The sequence below is a fragment of the Mytilus californianus genome, unplaced genomic scaffold (genome assembly GCF_021869535.1).
Source record: "Mytilus californianus isolate M0D057914Y unplaced genomic scaffold, xbMytCali1.0.p SCAF_12, whole genome shotgun sequence".
NCBI lineage: Eukaryota > Metazoa > Mollusca > Bivalvia > Mytilida > Mytilidae > Mytilus > Mytilus californianus.
This window is the reverse complement of record NW_026262604.1, coordinates 42,278,080-42,302,788: the sequence shown is the minus strand read 5'-3', so window position 1 is coordinate 42,302,788 and position 24,709 is coordinate 42,278,080. Positions and strand designations below refer to the sequence as shown.

At 32.7% G+C, this 24,709-nt stretch overlaps 2 protein-coding genes and 1 long non-coding RNA gene across 4 annotated transcripts; all 3 read left to right on the top strand.

Annotated features, from left to right (window-relative positions):
• Positions 1-921: 921 nt before the first annotated feature.
• Positions 922-6,189, top strand: LOC127721830 (GTPase IMAP family member 4-like). 2 transcript variants are annotated; one of them, XM_052228639.1, is made up of 2 exons: positions 922-1,184; positions 4,063-6,189. In XM_052228639.1, the coding sequence occupies exons 1-2, from the start codon at positions 974-976 to the stop codon at positions 5,331-5,333; spliced, it is 1,482 nt and encodes a 493-aa protein (XP_052084599.1). In that variant the 5' UTR covers positions 922-973; the 3' UTR covers positions 5,334-6,189. The 2 variants fall into 2 exon arrangements, with proteins under 2 accessions (XP_052084599.1, XP_052084600.1); XM_052228640.1 differs by lacking the exon at positions 922-1,184 and adding an exon at positions 3,460-3,757.
• A 268-nt stretch (positions 6,190-6,457) lies between these two features.
• Positions 6,458-24,195, top strand: LOC127721845 (uncharacterized). The gene is made up of 2 exons (XR_007991490.1): positions 6,458-6,919; positions 23,749-24,195. It is a non-coding gene; the product is annotated as an uncharacterized LOC127721845 (long non-coding RNA).
• Positions 20,641-23,048, top strand: LOC127721831 (GTPase IMAP family member 4-like). Its single transcript, XM_052228641.1, has 2 exons — positions 20,641-20,925; positions 21,231-23,048. Exons 1-2 carry the CDS (start codon positions 20,913-20,915, stop codon positions 22,499-22,501), a joined length of 1,284 nt encoding a protein of 427 aa, XP_052084601.1. The 5' UTR covers positions 20,641-20,912; the 3' UTR covers positions 22,502-23,048.
• Positions 24,196-24,709: the final 514 nt, after the last annotated feature.

Sequence of the window (24,709 nt, the reverse complement as noted above, 5' to 3'; positions counted from 1 at the left end):
GGAGAAATAGATAACACTAACAAAATACATTAAAGAGGTCAATTAATGATTTTTCATTAAAAATCAAGATGAGATTCAAAACAATTTTTAGTCATACATAACGAATTATTTGATTTGTCAATAATATAGACTAGGAAAACAACAAAACCGAAAAAATTTATCTGTATCTTGTAACATATTAAACAAAAATCCATTCAAAAACAAAATGTCTTGGATAAGATATATGAAGACACTGGTTTTTCGAAGATATAATTCAGTCAGTTGGGTATATGTGGAAAACAGTAATAATCTATTAGTTTTATGGATGACATAATTGAAGAAATATGTATATATAAAAAAGATGTGACATTGCCACTGAGACAGCTATCCACCAGACACCATATGACGTAGGTAGAATAAACTACAAGTCACCGTACGGCCTTCAACAATGAACAAAGATGTTTTATTATATTTATGTAGTTGACATCACAGAATAATTATTATTACTTGACAATATAATGAATTAAAGAATGAAAATATTTTATTTACATGATAATGAACGTTGAAGAACATATCCTCTTTTTCTTTTAAGAAAACTAGATGTTTATTTCCACTTCATTTTGTCTCTGAGAAGGATGAATGTCTCATTGGCCTTTATTTGTGAATAAATTAATTTAAAATATGCGCTGCCAGAAAAATCTGAACTATTAAGAAATATTTATGAAATAGAACTAGTTTTTGGAACGAAGAGATCATTAGCATGATTAGATGGACATTGCTTACTGTTTATATATATATATGCTTTACTTAAATGGAAATTTCTAATAAGGAAAATATTATGACAAATCCGTACAACGTATAGAAGTAAAAATCCCAATTGCTATTTTAGTGACCGTTAAGTACATAAATGCGTAATGTATGGAGAATTGATTTCAAGTATTCTTTAAGTCTGCCATTGTCATATATATCTTGGTGTTGAGGTAGAGACTAAAACATGTCAGACTGGGAATGTTCGTCTTGTACTTTAATTAATAAAGCAGCTGATGATATGTGCTCTGTTTGTGGTCTTAGAAATCCGAATGCAGTATTAACATACCCTGATAATAAAAGCATGGACCACTATGGCGCGATTTCCGAACTCAAATACCCAGAATCGGGGAGATATGATTTGAAAGACACAGGGTCAGATCCTGCAGGTGACAATGGTATGTTCTTCACATTTATGTTCTTAATTATTATTATTATTATTATTATTATTATTATTATTATTATTATTATTATTATTATTATTATTATTATTATCAATACTATTATTATTATAATAATTATTGAGAAAGATTTGTCAGAGCCCTTCAGTTTTTTCTATTCTATTTCATACGTCTTATGTCCCTCAATCGTAAGTATCTGTGTAGTGTTTCCGTTGAATGTTGCATTGTTTGTTTGTTTGGGAACTGTTTTATTAATTTTTTATGTAATGACATTAGTTGCTTAAGAATCGTGGTTTTTGATTGCACTCCTTCGAGTCTTTTACTTCTTTTGTACAGTTTTCCTTTAAATGGAGTTGATAATCTGTCTCTTCCAAATTCCTTTAGACAAAAGGTTCACCAACTCAAGTTAAGATGCCAAAAACGGTAAACATATTTACAGGTCATACGAAATCCATAACCCCTTGCTCATACATATATATCCATTATTGTATGCGTACGGTGACTTATATTTGCTTACATCTACGTCATTTGGTCTCTCTTGGATAGTTGTCTCATTGGAAATCATACCACATCTTCTTATTTTTATGTTATAGTATATTGCAGTATCGTACACTAGTTTTGAACTTTCCTCGAACTCATTTCCGTAGTTCAGCGACTGACTGGAAAAAAATACTTACTTATTTTATGTATCCGGATAACTATTTTGGGTATATTGGATCCATGAAAGATCTACATGTCTTTCAGATAGGGTTTACATGAACTCGACCTCATTTCATGGATCAGTGATCTCGGAATATGTTTTGTGGTCAAGTCCGTATCTCAGATACTATAAGCAATTATAGGTTGAATATATTTGGTATAAAGAAATATCGTAAGGTAGATATGTCCGACTGACAAGTTTCGCCTGACCTTGATTCCATTTTCATGGAACATTGGTCAATGTTAAGTTTTTTTTGTCTGTTTCTCAGAAAGTATAAGCAAAATAGTATTAACAAAAATACCGAACTCCAAGGTATTCAAAAGGGGGTGTCCATGAAACCTGACAAAATAAAACGTCAGACTACATCAAAGAGCGGAACAAATGGAAAACAACTGTCCTATTTCTGACTTGCTACATGCATTTTCCGAAGACATAATTGGTTGATGAGACAATAATTGGGAGCCAGTGTACTACATTGTTTAAACATACAACTCAGACATGCAAAAAAGGGACGAAAGATACCAGAGGGGCAGTCAAACTCATAGATCGAAAACAAACTGACATTTTTGAGATATACCCCTACATTCTATTTTTAGCCATGGCGGCCATGTTTTTTTACGAAACAGAAAATAAAACACAAACTTTATTCTAGATACCCTTAGAATCATTCAGCTTAAGTTTGGTTGGAATTAGTTCAGTGGTTTCAGAGAAGATGATTTTTAAAGTTAGAAAACATGATAACAAATTGTTTAAAATTGTCCTTAAAGGGCAATAACTCCTTAAGGGGTCAATTGACAATTTTTATCATATAAACTTATTTGTAGATCTTACCTTGCTTAACATTTTGCTGTTCACAGTTTATCTTTATCATTAATACTATTCAAGATACATGTAATAACCAAAAACTGCAAAATTTCTTTAAAATTACCAATTTAGTGGCAGCAATCCAATAATGGGTTATCAGATTTAACTGAAAATTTCAGGGCTGATAGAACTTCACCTAATGAACACTTGCTCTATATGCTTCGGTTTTTGAGATATAAGCCAAAAACTGCATTTTACCCCTATGTTCTATTTTTAGCCATGGCGGCCATGTTATTTGACAAAACAGTAAATAAAACACAAACTTTATTCTAGATACCTAAGCATCATTCAGCTTAAGTTTGGTTGGAATTGGTTCAGTAGTTTCAGAGGAGAAGATGTTTAAAATATTTCAAACCAGACGGACGACGACGGACGACAACAGACGACGACGGACGCCAAGTAATGGCAAAAGCTCACAGCTCCTTCGGAACGGTGAGCTAATAAGAAGATTCAGATTGATTGATTTGTGTTTGCTTAATATGAAATATTGTATGCATATTCAAAAGCAATTGTATACCAATCGTCTTCGTCCTTTAGGTAATGTTATTGTGAAATATAATGATATGTATACGATTTATTTATTTCTGTCATTTAAAAACATGAGAACATTTTATTACCAAACGCATCAGAAATGATAAGAATATAAGTTTTCTGTGTTAAGTAAGATACAATTAAATGTATTTCGGTTGATTACACACCGTTTGATCTTCTTTATCTCTTACAGTGAGTTATATTATTAACAAACAATTTCTGAATACCTGTTTCAACCAGGTGCACCCCTTATACCCGAGTCATATGTATATTCATTTCTATCATTAGTTGTAAAGAATTTATAGGATAAATGACACAGTAGAGACTGGTATTTCTATTTGTTTTTGTTTCGATATTTTATTGTTGACAGATGGAAGATATCGTATACAAATTAAAACAAGCGATATATATCTAGGCTTACAGTCGAGATAAGAGCAGCAGAGTCACAATTTTTAAACGAGTATGTCTGTTGCAGGTCTGTTCTTATATTTTTTATATTTCATGAATTCATCCATTCAATTAATGAATGAAAAACATTTGTTCCATAAAAAAAGAATAAATATTATATAGAATGCTTGAATAAATGTTTTCAAATAAAAAAAGTTGAGGAAAAAAAAATTTCCTGTTATTATTGTTTATATCTAATGTTTTATACAATTTGTTGCCATTCATTATTTTTTATACTTCTTATATGCTTAAAATTGTGTTACACTTCGTTTTCCTTTTTAAAATGTTAGTGTCTGCGTATATATTATATAACTATCATTGATTTATTTTTAGCAAGTCGGTCTGTGAGTCAGAATGACATTGAAGCAGGTTGTGTTAAAGATGGTAGAGAATTACGATTAGTGCTAGTAGGTCGTACTGGAAGCGGAAAGAGTGCCACAGGAAATACAATTCTTGGGAAAAACAATTTTAAAGCAATGGTCTCTGGATCATCAGTGACTGTCAATTGTAGCCGGGGAGAATGTTATCGCGGAAATAGACTTCTTTTAGTCGCTGACACACCAGGGTTATTTGATACAAACCATTTAAATTTTGAAGTCACGCGCGAGATTAGCAAGTGCGTTGGTATGACCTCACCTGGTCCCCACGCTGTTCTTCTTGTTATCGCAATCGGACGATATACTAAAGAGGAACAGGATACAGTCGAACATTTTATACAGCATTTTGGACATGACGTCATCAAGTATATGATGATAGTCTTTACCCGTGAAGATAATTTAAAACAAGAACAGGATACCATTGAAGAGTTTCTTGAAACTGCTCCATCTGAACTTAAAGAGATTGTACGAAAATGTGAGAACAGGTACATTTGTGTTGACAATATTGCAAGCGAATCTGAAAAGAAGAGAAAAGTTGATGAACTTATAACAAAAATCGACGACATGGTGGATAAAAATGGCGGTGTTTGTTATACTAATGAGATGTATGCTGCTGCAGAGGATGTATTAGCAAGACGCATGGATCAAATTAGGGCAGAGTTCGAGCAAGACCAAGAACGCGAGAGACGTAAACTTCATAACCAAATATCTTCAGAATTTGAACAGGACATTCGTGCTCTGACAAATGAAAGATCTAAACTAGAAGATAGAATGGCAAGGATGCATTGGGAAAAAGATTACTCCGAGATGGAAAAACAGACTTTACAGATGGAAATGTTACGAATTCAGCAACAAAAGGAGATCAGCCAAGGAGAGATAGACGAGGGAGAGAACCGACAATTATCTGAAAGAATCGCAGCACTGCGCAGGCGTGCAGTTCTCCTTAACCAGCAGCTGCAACAAAAAGAACGTCAACGACTATTGATGCTTTCCGATTTAGAAAAAACAAATCACGGAATCAAACAAAAACGGAAGGAAAGAGGAAGAAGATCCTCCATGGGATCTTATCGAAGAGAATACATTGATGAAAAAACTGTACGACAAAAGGCACGCGATGACGTCGAAAACAAATCCTCAAACATTTTTACAGAACTTTTGGAATCTCTAAAGAACGTTGGAAAAACATTTCTTAGTCAAGCCATCAAGTTTTTCAACAATTTGTTTTGAAGTCGTATTTTCTTTATGGTGTTTGGATTTTTTCGCCATATTTTTGTACAATTTTATTCTATTACGTGTACGTAAACACAAATTAATGACTGTGTGTTTCTGCAAAATGCGTTATGTATATATGTAAAAGAAAAAAATTACCATGAATAGATCTTGAAATATATGCAACTCTTCTAACTGTGAAGTGACTTTATGCGACTATATCATAACAATTGCATAGAAGACTCAAGGATACAACTGCATGCATTGCCTAAAACATGTATAAAGAAACCCGATACAACCTATTTTAGGTATATTTACAAATATCGGCCAGTATGCTTACACTGTTGACACACCTGATCTTTTCTGTTTGGATTTGATGTCCTATCGACTCTTTGCACGTCCTCTTTGTCTGTTTTTGTACAAGTACGTACATTGTAGAAGTAATTTGTTAATATTACTCCCTTCAAACTATTTATTATTCATGTTTAAATTTGTATTGGCATAGCCTCTTTTGGAAAAGTAAGATATATTTTGTAAAAATTAAAGTTCCGTTGGTGTTTAAGAAGCCAGCATGGTTTGTCTTTTTTTTTTGCCATTATGTTTGCTGTCCTTCTTATTGCGATTTTAATTCCCCCTCAATATTTTCTTATTTCATTGAAATTCCTACCTATATGATTGCGTGTTAGCCTATTGTAATAATATCAGGTGAAATAAATTTAAGCGTTTGGAAAATTGTGTTACAAATTTCATATACTAATTAATTAGAAAAACACTGAAGGTGTAGAACAGTTATAACCATAAATTTATAAAGACCAAACAATACCATTGCCAAAAAAAAAACCAACAAAAAAACAAATAGGACAATAGTAAAAATTATACAACACGAGAAATTGTACATTACGAATTTTACTATCTATAGGGTGAACATTATTTAAAACTATTTTAGACTTTTCCGTTGCAGTCAATCTACTAAATATTTTTCTATCGATAAGGGCCTCCTATTGTATCCTCCCTGTAAGAGTGTGAATTTACTGGGTCTCATGAAAGAAAGACTGAGATAATTTAAAGTTAAAATAAAAAGGTGTGGTATGATTTCCAATGAGACAACTATCAACCATGCCAACGGACAGTGAGTTTAACTACAGGCCACCGTACAGTTTTCAACGATTAAACAAGTTCATACCATATACTAAGCTATTAAAGATCACGGGATAACAAAATTGGCAAAGATTGAGCCGAAAAAAACAACAGTTCTAATCATGCTTATAGAATTAAACAAAAAAGAATTTTGACATAGATTATTATATTAAATAAAGGCTGATACACAATAATAAAACTTAAACTTTTAGAACTGGAAAATCCCACTTTTACACATTCCTCTCCCCGTAGAATATATATGAATATGACGTATGCGTTCCATGTTATGTTATAATAAGAACTATACCACATTAAAACCTCTAAAAGATAATTATTTTAATATGAAAATAAAAAAATCGACTTTTTGAACAAATGTCCAATATTTATTTAATTTTCACAAATTATATCTCTTCCGCAGTATCACATGTAAGCGATACATTAGTTGAAAACTGATTCAAGGTGGATAGGTTTTTCTTCTGTATACAACATACAAATTATACAAAGAAGGAAGATTTCATGATAGATTCACACTTTTGTAATTATTATTACTGAATTTGTACATGTTGTAATATATTTCTGTAATGAATTATTGTAAAACATATTGTCTACTAGGATGTGTGAATTCTTTCATTCATAATATCTGTTATGCCCCACAAATATATTGTTTCATTAAAAAACACGGAAGTGTAAAGTGATTCTAGGAATCATCCTGTTTGTCCGTCCGTCCGTCTGTCTGTCAATCATTCTGTATATGTGAAATAAGGATTTTGTATGATTGCCGATGAGACAACTATCCAACAGAATATAAATGATGTAAACGAAAGCAATTATCGGCCCCCATACGACCTTTCAACATTTAGTAAAACCCATACATACCGTATATTGAGCTATAAAAGGTCCCGACATGACAAAATATGAAACAAATAAACAAAAAAACAGCGGTCTGATTTACAACAAAACAATAACAAAAATAGATATAACAGATATCAACCAACGACAAACACTGAATTATAGGCTTATACCTTGGAACAGTGTCATATAGAATGCACCTTGTAAGCACAACTCCTCCTAACGGGATGTATGGATATAAATGGTACTTTACATAGTTGTAGAACTCTACCCGAGAAAGTGGATAGATGAATAAAATGTCGGTCCTTCGTGTTTGAGGGGACATACACGAATTTAATTATTTCAATAATGCAATTAGAAGTTATAATATAATGGGACGGTAGTATCCTTTTGTGAGTTCACTTGCAGTTCTAGATTGCCAATAGATTGTTTTTATCATGCTTAACAATTTTTGTACATGAAGCTTGCTACTTCAAGAAGAAAGCAGATCCGTATACATGCATTTCGTTTATGTATTTTTCTGTATATTTACTGATAATAAAATGTAAACTCAGTAGAAACACTCAAGTTTTCTACTCTCAGGCATATAGGAATCATATATGCCCAGATTTCGCCTAACTTTTTGGAAGAGTTTTCTACTCTCAAGCATTTAGGAATGATATTTGCCCAGATCTCGCCTAACTTTTGGGAACAGTTTGTTCTCTCAGGCATATAGGAATGATATTTGCCCGGATTTCGCCTAACTTTTTGCAACAGTTTGTTCTCTCAGGCATATTGGAATGATATTTGCCCAGATTTCGTCTAACTTTTTGGAACAGTTTGTTCTCTCAGGCATATAGGAATAATATTTGCCCAGATTTTGTCTAACTTTTTGGAACAGTTTGTTCTCGCAGGCATATAGGAATGATATTTGCCCAGATTTCGTCTAACTTTTTGGAACAGTTTTCTACTCTGAGGCATTTAGGAATGATATTTGCCCAGATTTCGTCTAACGTTTTGGAACAGTTTGTACTCTCAGGCATATAGGAATGATATTTCCCCAGATTTCGCTTAACTTTTTGGAACAGTTTGTTCTCTCAGGCATATAGGAATGATATTTGCCCAGATTTCGTCTAACGTTTTGGAACAGTGTGTACTCTCAGGCATATAGGAATGATATTTGCCCAGATTTCGCCTAACTTTTTGGAACAGTTTGTTCTCTCAGGCATATAGGAATGATATTTGCCTAGATTTCGTCTTACGTTTTGGAACGGTTTGCACTCTCAGGCATATAGGAATGATATTTGCCCAGATTTCGTCTAACTTTTTGGAACAGTTTTCTACTCTCAGGCATTTAGGGAATTATATTTGCCCAGATTTCGTCTTACTTTTGGGAACAGTTTTCTCTCGGGCATATAGGAATGATATTTGCCCAGATTTCGTCTAACTTTTTGGAACAGTTTGCTCTCTCAGGCATTTAGGAATGATATTTGCCCAGATTTCGTCTAACTTTTTGGAACAGTTTGTTCTCTCAGGCATTTAGGAATGATATTTGCCCAGATTTCGTCTAACATTCTGGAACAGTTTATACTCTCAGGCATATAGGAATGATATTTGCCAAGATTTCGTCTAACTTTTTGGAACAGTTTGTTTTCTCAGGCATTTAGGGATGATATTTGCCCAGATTTCGTCTAATTTTTGGAACAGTTTTCTACTCTGAGGCATTTAGGAATGATATTTGCCCAGATTTTGTCTAACGTTTTGGAACAGTTTGTACTCTCAGGCATATAGGAATGATATTTCCCCAGATTTCGCTTAACTTTTTGGAACAGTTTGTTCTCTCAGGCATATAGGAATGATATTTGCCCAGATTTCGTCTAACGTTTTGGAACAGTGTGTACTCTCAGGCATATAGGAATGATATTTGCCCAGATTTCGCCTAACTTTTTGGAACAGTTTGTTCTCTCAGGCATATAGGAATGATATTTGCCTAGATTTCGTCTTACGTTTTGGAACGGTTTGCACTCTCAGGCATATAGGAATGATATTTGCCCAGATTTCGTCTAACTTTTTGGAACAGTTTTCTACTCTCAGGCATTTAGGGAATTATATTTGCCCAGATTTCGTCTTACTTTTGGGAACAGTTTTCTCTCGGGCATATAGGAATGATATTTGCCCAGATTTCGTCTAACTTTTTGGAACAGTTTGCTCTCTCAGGCATTTAGGAATGATATTTGCCCAGATTTCGTCTAACTTTTTGGAACAGTTTGTTCTCTCAGGCATTTAGGAATGATATTTGCCCAGATTTCGTCTAACATTCTGGAACAGTTTATACTCTCAGGCATATAGGAATGATATTTGCCAAGATTTCGTCTAACTTTTTGGAACAGTTTGTTTTCTCAGGCATTTAGGGATGATATTTGCCCAGATTTCGTCTAATTTTTGGAACAGTTTTCTACTCTGAGGCATTTAGGAATGATATTTGCCCAGATTTTGTCTAACGTTTTGGAACAGTTTGTACTCTCAGGCATATAGGAATGATATTTCCCCAGATTTCGCCTAACTTTTTGGAACAGTTTGTTCTCTCAGGCATATAGGAATGATATTTGCCCAGATTGCGTCTAACATTTTGGAACAGTTTGAACTCTCAGGCATATAGGAATGATATTTGCCCAGATTTCGTATAACTTTTGGGAACAGTTTTCTCTCATGCATAAAGGAATGATATTTGCCCAGATTTTGACTAACTTTTTGGAACAGTTTTCTTATCTCAGGCATTTAGGAATGATATTTGCCCAGATTTCGCCTAACTTTTTTGGAACATTTTGTTCTCTCAGGCATATAGGAATGATATTTGCCCAGTTTTCGCCTCTCTTTTTGGAACAGTTTGTTCTCTCAGGCATATAGGAATGATATTTGCCCAGATTTCGTCTAACTTTTTGGAACAGTTTGTTCTCTCAGGCATATAGGAATGATATTTGCCCAGATTTCGTCTAACTTTTTGGAACAGTTTGTTCTCTCAGGCATATAGGAATGATATTTGCCCAGATTTCGTCTAACTTTTTGGAACAATTTTCTACTCTCAGGCATTTAGGAATGATATTTGCCCAGATTTCGTCTAACTTTTTAGAACAGTTTGTTTTCTCAGACATATAGGAATGATATTTGCCCAGATTTCGTCTAACTTTTGGGAACAGTTTTCTCTCAGGCATAAAGGAATGATATTTGCCCAGATTTCGCCTAACTTTTTGGAACAGTTTGTTCACAATACTCATCAATCATGTAATTGATTAGGGAGCTACCATTTCATTTGTATGGGGGTGGGCGGGGGCTAGGATGAAATTTGAAAAAAAGGCAGGACAGGAGTTTTGAGAGGCAGGATGAGCAACTTGGCAAACAAAAAGACAGAATGTCAATTTATGTAAAAAAAGTCAGGATAAACTAATAAAAAAGGCAGGACTGAATAGAGTGAAAAATAAAAAGGCAGGACAGAGATTATAACTAAAAAAAAATGCAGAACAAAATTTTTCATCCTAGCCTCCCCCACCCATAAAATCAAATGGTAGCTTCCTCAAATGTGTCATTTGATTGATTTCGAACTTCGCCAATGAGTCTTGTTTAAACGAAACTAACGCTCTTTATATAAACTGTAAGATTGGTATATTTGATGATTTTTATAAATCGTAAAGTTTTTGTAACAATATACATAAAATTTGAAAATGGTTCTAAGTTTTAAAAAATTATAATGATACATGGTTGATATTCAAGTCATATGCCCGGACACACACATTAACATTTGACCACAATGATTAATTTGAGAAATTTTATACAAGGGTTAAAACTTACTTGGGTTAGAAGATCATTTAAGTCAAAATCTAAATGGATACAACTATTTACCTCCACACAAAATATAAATTTTACAGAGTTGGCTTATTCTGGAATCATTAAAAAATCAAAAAACAAATTTTGGGATGAAGTTTTTAATGCCTGGAAAAATATGTCAAAACTCAAAAATCCTTTTCATTTCGGCATCTATATGGAATAACGAACATATTCAAATTGATAATGTCAGCGTTTACTATAAAAATTGGGCACACCATGGGGTATGGACTGTAAATGACCTGTTAGATGAACATGAAAATATATTAACATATGAAAATTTTCAAATACTGTATAATTTCGAACCTATGTTTCTACAGTTTTATGGGCTTATACTAGCAATAAAAAGGTGGTTACAAGCCATTGGAATCAACACTGAAAGAGAGAAAAAACATCAGGCTATTATGCCTTCTAATATTAATATTTTCTTCAAGTCAGAAAAGGGCTCAAAGGATATGTTTACTATTTTAAACCAAGGTACTATACCTATAGATTTTGCGGCAGAAAAAAAATGGGAAGGTATTGTGAATAAAGTTGTAGAAAATTGGAAAAAAATACACTTTTGTGTTACCAAGGTTTAAAAAAACACTAGGTTATGTTGGTTTCAATATAGAATTATTCATTATATCTTGGGTACAAACGCTATACTCTTTAAAATGAACCTTGTAAATTGTAATTTGTGTACATTTTGCAAGGAAGAGATAGAAACTATAGAACATTTACTTTGGGGTTGTCATATTGTAGCCGTCATTTGGCACAAAGTGAATTCTTTGATTTTCGATATAGTTCATATCGAGATTACACTAAATTTGGATATTGTCATTTTTGGCCTGTATGAAAATTATAAATTCAATTTTATCACAAATAAAGTTATTTTACTGACAAAGTACTTCATTTACAGATTTAAGATGCAAGATATAAAACCTCATATAAAAAGACTTCAAAATTACATAAAAGAAAACTTGATTTAAGAAAAGCATATTTCCTCAAAATATTTAAGTGTGAAAGAACACTACGTGTACTGGAAACCCTGGGCTAAGGTCACTGATTGAATTTAAATCCATATACATATGTGTGTACATGAGTATTTGAGAGTATCTGTATACTGTTATAACATATGCACGTACATATGTGTTCTTGCACTACTATTACTACTATTATTATATTAATGAAAATGTTATTACTATACTTAATCCATAGATTTCACACTGTTATACCATAGTATGCTTATCATGTTTATTTATTTCACTTGCTTGATTATTGTGCCACAAGATAAATATATGATGATACCTGTAAATTCATGAATAAAAAATTATAAAAAAAAAAACATTTGACCACATTGACTTTGCCTTTTGTTTATGTTGTGTGTGTGCTGCAACGTAAACTCTTTAGGGAAAATTGAAAAGAAGCTAAAGGGTAACTTCCGTTTAAAAGATTGAAAACCATTTGTGTTCGTACTGGCCGACAAAGCAGCAAACAATGTGGTGGTGGTATGACGTAAATGCCACATGGACGTCCTTAAGGATGTATTCTTCTGATGTTTCAGTCTCGTTGAAATCTCGTTTCGGAATTATTTCCAAAACATGTGATACAAAATGTACAAGTGGAAAATATTAATGAATTAAAAAATTTTATAATCAAACTTCACTCTGTAAAAATATTGTGTATATATTACAAGACTTAGTTTTTGAGTAATAAAATTTTATAACCAAACTGGTCAGTGTCATCAGCCAAAATAATGAGAAAATGGGTGAGGGGTACAAAGGAATGATTTTACCAAAAGTATGTACATCCCATATCAATTTTTACTTTTAAAAATTCTTAGATATGTTATTTTTCAATCTTTATCACAAAGAGGTTTAAGTAATATGCTTTTTGTTCTAGAAAAATCCCAAATTTACAAAATTGACAGAATGGTCAATTTGACACGAAAAAGAAACACAGTTTATAAAACTTTTTTAATATTAACACCAACCTATAGTTAGATTTATACAGATTACTCCACTTCATCTTTAGTGAAAACAAGAAAAAAAGTTTGATTGTGAAACTGATTTTTTTCATGATAATAGCCCTAAAATGGGTAAAAATTGACGAAAATGGGAAAATCATTAAAAATGGGCTACTTTCAATTGTCCGTAGCAAAAAAAAAAGTGCACTACCATATGATTTGTTCTTCATCAATTACTTTCTGACAGTCATATAAACCTGAAAATCAGGTTTAACAAAAAAGTTTAATTCTAGAAATGTTTGGCTCCTCAGAGGTGTTCATCCTTAAGAATGAAATTAGACATTCAACTACATTCCACATATAGTCATATAGTAAATAATCATGGCACAACCACAGCTCAGCTTAAGGCCTCTTCTGAACATTTGAAGGCCTCCACTATGTATTGGTTACCTAAATTACACAAAAAAACTCGTGAAATATCGTTTCATCTCAGCCTCTAGTAAGTGTTCTACTCCTAGACTTTCAGTGCTTTTAATGAGATCCTTAACTACTATCAAAGAACTGATCATTAGTTTTTCTCATAAAACATATGAAAATAGTGGAATTAAACATTTTTAGAGTGAAAAAAATTCTTTGAATGTTTTAGATAAATTACGTGCTTTTTGATGGTCCTTTTGATTCGATTGACTGTTTTGACTTTTTCACTCTTTACTCTACACTTCCACACAATTTTATCAAACTAAAGTTTTCCTATTTAATTAAATGGTGGTTCGATCTATCTGATTACAAATGTATTTGCTGCAACCTGAAATAAAGCCTTTTTACTCAATGAGAAAGGTAAATATTCTAGATATACTTACTGGAGGTGTGATGAGATGTTTAAAGCCATAAATTTTCTCATTAACAACATTTATGTACTTTTCGGTAATACAGTTTGTCGACAGATTGTCGATATTCATATAGGTACAAATTGTGCCACTTTAATTTCAGACTTGTTCCTTGTACTGTTATAAATTGAAGTTTATGGCCAAACTCAGTAAAGACCCGTCTGAATTCCATTTAATTGATAAATTCAACAACACTTAGCGTTATCTTGATGATATTTTTTCGTTAAATAATCAAGAATTCTCTAAATATACTGCCTAACTTTACCCACAGGAACGTACCTTAAATAAATCAAATATTAACAGCAACAAGTGTCCTTATCTGGATTCAGACATTTCAGTTTTACACCAGAAACTCTATACAAAAAGTTACGACAAAAGGGATGGTTTTCCTTTTTTTTGGACGGTGATTTTCCTCTGGCACCATCTTGCCGTGTTTATATATCCCAACTCGTTCGTTATGCCCGTGTCTGTAGTGACGTTTTTGATTTCAATGAGGATAAATTATTAAGTCAGGGATTTTCTTACCACAAATTACTTAAAACCTTCACTTCATTCTTTCATAGATACAAAGATTTAGTTTGCAAGTTTGGCTGTACCTGTAAAAAACTTATTTCAAATAAAATAGCACATCGTAAATTTTTACGCTGATGTTGTTCACCAAGTCCGGAAATTTAGATACGATCTGGGGAAACTTATCAATCCTTAAGATAAACTCATTTAAAAAGGTTATCTATTCAACACTGTAATTAAATCTTTGAATATTGTTTTTATTGGTATAAATATTGATTTGGTTATCAGTAAATTAAAACCATACTAAATATTGCACATATGTACTTTCACGGTACTACAATCTGTCTATACCTATATTTTGACATTGCACAATGATATGTTTTTCTCTGACTGTTCTTCAGACTGAATCCATTGGATGTTGGATGTGTACTGATTGATATTTTAGTCTTTGATACATGATTTTTTTATTAGTTGTTATTGGTCTTAAACTAGCTGTCAGTAACTGCGAATACTCTGAGATCTGTAATTAGTGTCTTTTTTCTTGTTAGGGATGATTGACGGATATATACCCTGCCACGTCCTGTCTGTGTTTGTGTTTGGTGTTTTTCTTTGTATCGATCTGATGAGTTCAGCCTTTTTCAACTGAATTTAATAGTTTATTCTTATGTTGTGCTGTTACACCACTGTCCCAGGTTAGGGAGAGGGTTGAGCGCTCATACACATATTTAAGCCCGCCACATTCTTTATGTGCCTGTCCCTAGTCAGGAGCCTGTAGTTCAGTGGTTGTTGTTAGTTCACGTCTGTTATATTTGTTTTTCGTATATTTTTTTCATATTTTTCATGTCGGGGCCTTTTATAACCGACTATACGGTATGGGTTTTTCTCATTATTGAAGGCCATACGGTTGTCTATAATTGCTTACATCCACTGTATTTGACCTTTGGTGGATAGTTGTCTCATTGGCAATAATACTTCATCTCCTTAAGTGAATTGCCAGGGAAAGTGTCTCCTACTATGTATGAAACACCCACCATACGAATTCATAATCGCATTGAAATAGACCATCACGATATCAATTTAGACATTAACCCCACTCTCTTTCCCGTATGCAATGCACTCAAATTTATTCCGGCTTACACAATGGTATTTGTTGTGTCATTGTTTAAAGGCCAAAGTGACCACTGTTTACCGCTGGCCATCGATCTACCAAAAGCTAAATTCAATTAGGATGATCCTCAAACGCCATCGTGGTACAATCTGAATATATTGTATGCCAGTTGATCGGCAACGTTATGATTTGTTTAAGCTGTTCCAAATAACTTCCACGTCATCGACAGGTATACATAAACTAGAAACATAAAAAAACGGTGATCTTTATATACAAAGACCGGAAATATAAAACTACAACATACTACGTAACAATATGAGCGAGATACAAACTTTAGTTTATGTTTAATAATGAAAATGGCACATTTTGTTAAACAACAATTATACATAAGATTGCGAAGTATCTAATGTCTTGTAGAAAAACAGCTGCTGCAAAATGTATTAACTATTTTTTGTAGCTTTTTATACATCAAGTCTCATAAGTTTTAAAGGCTGTAGTGAGATTGAGTATTTTTATCAAGACTGAGTTTAAGCTTTCTGTTCTTTTTTTTTATTTTTAACTCTGGTGCCTGTAAAATAAAAGAACAAATATGTACAGTATGTTACTGCTAAGAAATAGGAAGTTGATAATTGGTAAGTTGAAATCATCACGTTTGTCATGATGAAGGTACGAGTAACGTTTGAAAACTCTAATGACGCACAAAATACATAAACTGTTATCAGAGAGGCAGAGGACACAAAAAGGACATTCAAACTCACAAGTCGCAAATAAACTGACAACGCCATGGCTAAAACGAAAACGACAAACAAACAACAGTACATAAATCACAACATAGAATACCAAAGACTGAGCAACACGAACCCCACCAAAAACTGGATTAATCTCGGGTGTTCCTGAAGGGTAAGATATTCACAAGACCAGTATCGATACCCGTATTGGTGACCTGTAAGTCACCGAGGCTTAAACCAGCTCAGTGGCCAATGCTTAAGGACTTACATCCTTTATAACATATTTTTTTTCGAAAATGTTCTTTTGATATAAGAAAAAGAGAAGTTAATAAGAAACTAAAGTTTCAACTGCCTTAAGCACGTTGACCTTAGTTGAATTTGGCCATTAATTTAGTGTCCCTTAGGCTCACACATTGTTTTCAATATATTGGAATTCTATGCAACTGTCATACCAGTGAGAGGTTTAGCTAGCTACGAAGGGAGGTTTAATCCACCACTTTTACATAATCAAATGCCTGTACCAAGTCAGGAATATAATTGTTTTCCATTCTTTTAATTTTTTTGAGCTTTTAAATTTGCCATTTGTTAAGGGACTTTCCATTTTGAATTTTCCGTGGAGTTCGGTATTTTTGTTATTCTACTTTTACTTTTAACCACATAGAACCTATTCATTCATCCCTAGTCTAAAAACGTTTTGATTCGGGAAAGCCAGAAAGGCTTTCCTGACATACAAAATGTATAACGGGTCTGGAATACACTTTAATTATAACTTCTCTTGGATGTTTTTTTTTTGGTGAACAAATGATTGTAGGAGAAATAGATAACACTAAGGAAATACATTAAAGAGGTCAATTAATGATTTTTCTTTAAAAATCAAGATGAGATCAAAACAACGGTTTCAGTTTTATTTTTAGTCATACACATGAATTATTGGATTTGTCAATAAGATATACTAGGAAAACAACGAAACCGAAAAAAGTTATCTGTATCTTGTAACATATTAAACAAAAACTCATTCAAAAATAAAATGTTTTGGATAAGATATATGAAGACACTGGTTTTTCGAAGATATAATTCAGTCAGTTGGGTATATTTGGAAAACCGTAATAATCTATTAGTTTTATGGATGACATAATTGAAGAAATATGTATATATAAAAAAAGATGTGACATTGCCACTGTGACAGCTATCCACCAGACACCATATGACGTAGATAGAATAAACTACAAGTAACCGTAGGGCCTTCAACAATGAACAAAGATGTTTTATTATATTTATGTAGTTGACATCACAGAATAATTATTATTACTTGACAATATAATGCATTAAAGAATGTAGATATTTTATTTACATGATAATGAACGTTGAAGAGCATACCTTCTTTTTTCTTTTAAGAAAACTAGTTGTTTATTTCCACTTCATTTTGTCTCTGAGAAGGATGGTTGTCTCATTGGCCTTTATATGTGAATAAATTAATTTGAAATATGCGCTGCCAGAAAAATCTGAACTATTAAGAATTATTTATGAAATAGAACTAGTTTTTGGAATGAGGAGATCATTAGCATGATGAGATGGACATTGCATACTGTTTATATATATATATATGTTTTACTTAAATGGAAATTTCTAATAAGGAAAATATTATGACAAATCCGTACAACGTATAGAAGTAAAATTCCCAATTGATATTTTAGTGACCATTAAGTATATAAATGCGTAATGTATGGAGAATTGATTTTAAGTATTCTTTAAGTCTGCCATTGTCATATATATCTTGGTGTTGAGGTAGAGACTAAAACATGTCAGACTGGGAATGTTCGTCTTGTACTTTAATTAATAAAGCAGCTGATGATATGTGCTCTGTTTGTGGTCTTAGAAATCCGAATGCAGTATTAACATACCCTGATAATAAAAGCATGGACCACTATGGCGCGATTTCCGAACTCAAATACCCAGAATCGGGGAGATATGATTTGAAAGACACAGGGTCAGATCCTGCAGGTGACAATGGTATGTTCTTCACATTTATGTTCTTAATTATTATTATTATTATTATTATTATTATTATTATTATTATCAATACTATTATTATTATAATTATTGAGAAAGATTTGTCAGAGCCCTTCAGTTTTTTCTATTCAATTTCATACGTCTTATGTCCCTCAATCGTAAGTATCTGTGTAGTGTTTCCGTTGAATGTTGCATTGTTTGTTTGTTTGGGAACTGTTTTATTAATTTTTTATGTATTGACATTAGTTGCTTAAGAATCATGGTTTTTGATTGCACTCTTTCGAGTCTTTTTACTTCTTTTGTACAGTTTTCCTTTAAATGGAGTTGATAATCTGTCTCTTCCAAATTCCTTTAGACAAAAGGTACACCAACTCAAGTTAAGATGCCAAAAACGGTAAACATATTTACAGGTCATACGAAATCCATAACCCCTTGCTCATACATATATATCCATTATTGTATGCGTACGGTGACTTATATTTGCTTACATCTACGTCATTTGGTCTCTCTTGGATAGTTGTCTCATTGGAAATCATACCACATCTTCTTATTTTTATGTTATAGTATATTGCAGTATCGTACACTAGTTTTGAACTTTCCTCGAACTCATTTCCGTAGTTCAGCGACTGACTGGAAAAAAATACTCACTTATTTTATGTATCCGGATAACTATTTTGGGTATATTGGATCCATGAAAGATCTACATGTCTTTCAGATAGGGTTTACATGAACTCGACCTCATTTCATGGATCAGTGATCTCGGAATATGTTTTGTGGTCAAGTCCGTATCTCAGATACTATAAGCAATTATAGGTTGAATATATTTGGTATAAAGAAATATCGTAAGGTAGATATGTCCGACTGACAAGTTTCGCCTGACCTTGATTCCATTTTCATGGAACATTGGTCAATGTTAAGTTTTTTTTGTCTGTTTCTCAGAAAGTATAAGCAAAATAGTATTAACAAAAATACCGAACTCCAAGGTATTCAAAAGGGGGTGTCCATGAAACCTGACAAAATAAAACGTCAGACTATATCAAAGAGCGGAACAAATGGAAAACAACTGTCCTATTTCTGACTTGCTACATGCATTTTCCGAAGACATAATTGGTTGATGAGACAATAATTGAGAGCAAGTGTACTACATTGTTTAAACATACAACTCAGACATGCAAAAAAGGGACGAAAGATACCAGAGGGACAGTCAAACTCATAGATCGAAAACAAACTGACATTTTTGAGATATAAGCCAAAAATTGCATTTTACCCCTACATTCTATTTTTAGCCATGGCGGCCATGTTTTTTTTACGAAACAGAAAATAAAACACAATCTTTATTCTAGATACCCTTAGAATCATTCAGCTTAAGTTTGGTTGGAATTAGTTCAGTAGTTTCAGAGAAGATGATTTTTAAAGTTAGAAAACATGATAACAAATTGTTTAAAATTGTCCTTAAAGGGTAATAACTCCTTAAGGGGTCAATTGACAATTTTTATCATATAAACTTATTTGTAGATCTTACCTTGCTTAACATTTTGCTGTTCACAGTTTATCTTTATCATTAATACTATTCAAGATAATAACCAAAAACTGCAAAATTTCTTTAAAATTACCAATTTAGTGGCAGCAATCCAATAATAGGTTATCAGATTCAACTGAAAATTTCAGGGCTGATAGAACTTCACCTAATGAACACTTTAACCACACGTCAGATATGCTGTATATGCTTCGGTTTTTGAGATATAAGCCAAAAACTGCATTTTACCCCTATGTTCTATTTTTAGCCATGGCGGCCATGTTATTTGACGAAACAGTAAATAAAACACAAACTTTATTCTAGATACCTTAAGCATCATTCAGCTTAAGTTTGGTTGGAATTTGTTTAGTAGTTTCAGAGGAGAAGATGTTTGAAATATTTTAAACCAGACGGACGATGACGGACGACAACAGACGACGACGGACGCCAAGTAATGGCAAAAGCTCACAGCTCCTTCGGAACGGTGAGCTAAAAAAGAAGATTCAGATTGATTGATTTGTGTTTGCATAATATGAAATATTGTATGCATATTCAAAAGCAATTGTATATCAATCGTCTTCGTCCTTTAGGTAATGTTATTGTGAAATATAATGATATGTATACGATTTATTTATTTCTGTCATTTAAAAACATGAGAACATTTTATTACCAAACGCATCAGAAATGATAAGAATATAAGTTTTCTGTGTTAAGTAAGATACAATTAAATGTATTTCGGTTGTTTACACACCGTTTGATCTTCTTTATCTCTTACAGTGAGTTATATTATTAACAAACAATTTCTGAATACCTGTTTCAACCAGGTGCACCCCTTATACCCGAGTCATATGTATATTCATTTCTATCATTAGTTGTAAAGAATTTATAGGATAAATGACACAGTAGAGACTGGTATTTCTGTTTGTTTTTGTTTCGATGTTTTATTGTTGACAGAGGAAAGATATCGTATACAAATTAAAACAAGCGATATATATCTAGGCTTACAGTCGAGATAAGAGCAGCAGAGTCACAATTTTTAAACGAGTATGTCTGTTGCAGGTCTGTTCTTATATTTTTTATATTTCATGAATTCATCCATTCAATTAATGAATGAAAAACATTTGTTCCATAAAAAAAGAATAAATAGTATATAGAATGCTTGAAGAAATGTTTTCTAATAAAAAAAACTGAGGAAAAAAAAATTTCCTGTTATTATTGTTTATATCTAATGTTTTATACAATTTGTTGCCATTCATTATTTTTTATACTTCTTATATGCTTAAAATTGTGTTACACTTCGTTTTCCTTTTTAAAATGTTTGTGTCTGCGTATATATTATATAACTATCATTGATTTATTTTTAGCAAGTCGATCTGTGAGTCAGAATGACATTGAAGCAGGTTGTGTTAAAGATGGTAGAGAATTGCGATTAGTGCTAGTAGGTCGCACTGGAAGCGGAAAGAGAGCCACTGGTAACACAATTCTAGGAGAAAACAAGTTTAAAGCAATGGTTTCTGGATCATCAGTGACTGTCAATTGTAGCCGGGGAGAATGTTATCGCGGAAATAGACTTCTTTTAGTCGCTGACACACCAGGGTTATTTGATACAAACCATTTAAATTTTGAAGTCACGCGCGAGATTAGCAAGTGCGTTGGTATGACGTCACCTGGTCCCCACGCTGTTCTTCTTGTTATCGCAATCGGACGATATACTAAAGAGGAACAGGATACAGTCGAACATTTTATACAGCATTTTGGACATGACGTCATCAAGTATATGATGATAGTCTTTACCCGTGAAGATAATTTAAAACAAGAACAGAAGACCATTGAAGAGTTTCTTGAAACTGCTCCATCTGAACTTAAAGAGATTGTACGAAAATGTGAGAACAGGTACATTTGTGTTGACAATATTGCAAGCGAATCTGAAAAGAAGAGAAAAGTTGATGAACTTATAACAAAAATCGACGACATGGTGGATAAAAATGGCGGTGTTTGTTATACTAATGAGATGTATGCTGCTGCAGAGGATGTATTAGCAAGACGCATGGATCAAATTAGGGCAGAGTTCGAGCAAGACCAAGAACGCGAGAGACGTAAACTTCATAACCAAATATCTTCAGAATTTGAACAGGACATTCGTGCTCTGACAATTGAAAGATCTAAACTAGAAGATAGAATGGCAAGGATGCATTGGGAAAAAGATTACTCCGAGATGGAAAAACAGACTTTACAGATGGAAATGGTACGAATTCAACAACAAAAGGAGATCAGCCAAGGAGAGATGGACGAGGGAGAGAACCGACAATTATCTGAAAGAATCGCAGCACTGCGCAGGCGTGAAGTTCTCCTTAACCAGCAGCTGCAACAAAAAGAACGTCAACGACTATTGATGCTTTCCGATTTAGAAAAAACAAATCACGGAATCAAACAAAAACGAAAGAAAAGAGGAAGAGGATCCTCCATGGGATCTTATCGAAGAGAATACATTGATGAAAAAACTGTCCGACAAAAGGCACGCGATGACGTCGAAAACAAATCCTCAAACATTTTTACAGAACTTTTGGAATCTCTAAAGAACGTTGGAAAAACATTTCTTAGTCAAGCCATCAAATTTTTCAACAATTTGTTTTGAAGTCGTATTTTCTTTATGGTATTTGGATTTTTTCGCCATATTTTTGTACAATTTTATTCTATTACGTGTACGTAAACACAAATTAATGACTGTGTGTTTCTGCAAAATGCGTTATGTATATATGTAAAAGAAAAACATTACCATGAATAGATCTTGAAATATATGCAACTCTTCTAACTGTGAAGTGACTTTATGCGACTATATCATAACAATTGCATAGAGGACTCAAGGATACAACTGCATGCATTGCCTAAAACATGTATAAAGAAACCCGCTACAACCTAGTTTAGGTATATTTACAAATATCGGCCAGTATGCTTACACTGTTGACACACCTGATCTTTTCTGTTTGGATTTGATGTCCTATCGACTCTTTGCACGTCCTCTTTTTCTGTTTTTGTACAAGTACGTACATTGTAGAAGTAATTTTTTAATATTACTCCCTTCAAACTATTTATTATTTATGTTTAAATTTGTATTGGCATAGCCTCTTTTGGAAAAGTAAGATATATTTTGTAAAAATTAAAGTTCCGTTGGTGTTTAACAAGCCAGCATGGTTTGTCTTTTTTTTTTTGCCATTATGTTTGCTGTCCTTCTTAATGCGATTTTCATTCCCCCTCAATATTTTCTTATTTCATTGAAATTCCTACCTATATGATTGCCTATGGTAATAATATCAGGTGAAATAAATTTAAGCGTTTGGAAAATTGTGTTAAAAATTTGATATACTAATTAATTAGAAAAACACTGAAGGTGTAGAACAGTAATAACCATAAATTTATAAAGACCAAACAATACCATTGCCAAAAAAAAAAACAACAAAAAAAAAAAACAACAAAATAAACAAAAAAAAAAAAACAAATAGGGCAATAGTAAAAATAAAAAAAACAACAGTTCGATTCATGTTTATAGAATTAAACAAAAAAGAATTTTGACATAGATTAGTTTATTGAATAAAGGCTGATACACAATAATAAAACTTAAACTTTTAGAACTGGAAAATCCCACTTTTACACATTTCTCTCCCCGTAGAATATATATGAATATGACGTATGCGTTCCATGTTATGTTATAATAAGAACTATACCACATTAAAACCTCTAAAAGATAAATATTTTAATATGAAAATAAAAAAATCTACTTTTTGAACAAATGTCCAATATTTATTTAATTTTCACAAATTATATCTCTTCCGCAGTATCACATGTAAGCGATACATTAGTTGAAAACTGATTCAAGGTGGATAGGTTTTTTTTCTGGATACAACGAACAAATTATACAAAGAAGGAAGATTTCATGATAGATTCACACTTTTGTAATTATTATTACTGAACTTGTACATGTTGTAATATATTTCTGTAATGAATTATTGTAAAAATCATTGTCTACTAGGATGTGTGAATTCTTTCATTCATAATATCTGTTATGCCCCCACAAATATATTGTTTCATTTAAAAACACGGAAGTGTAAAGTGTTTCTAGGAATCATCCTGTTTGTCCGTCCGTCCGTCTGTCTGTCAATCATTCTGTATATGTGAAATAAGGATTTTGCATGATTGCCGATGAGACAACCATCCAACAAAATATAAATGACGTAGACGAAAGCAATTATAGGCCCCCATACGACCTTTCAACAATTAATAAAACCCATACATACCGTATATTGAGCTATAAAAGGTCCCGACATGACAAAATATGAAACAAATAAACAAAACACCAGCGGTCTGATTTACAACAAAACAATAACAAAAATAGATATAACAGATATCAACCAACGACAAACACTAAATTATAGGCTTCTACCTTAGAACAGTGTCATATAGAATGCACCTTGTAAGCACAACTACTCCTAACGGGATGTATGGATATAAATGGTACTTTACACAGTTGTAGAACTCTACCTGAGAAAGTGGATAGATGAATAAAATGTCGGTCCTTCGTGTTTGAGGGGACATACACGAATTTAATTATTTCAATAATGCAATTAGAAGCTATAATATAATGGGAATGTAGTATCCTTTTGTGAGTTCACTTGTAGTTCTAGATTGCCAATAGATTGTTTTTATCATGCTTAACATTTTTTTTTACTTGAAGCTTGCTACTTCAAGAAGTAAAGCAGATCCAAATACATGCATTTTGTTTATGTATTTTTCTGTAAATTTATTGATAATAAGTTGTAAACTCAGTAGAAACACTCAAGTTTTCTAC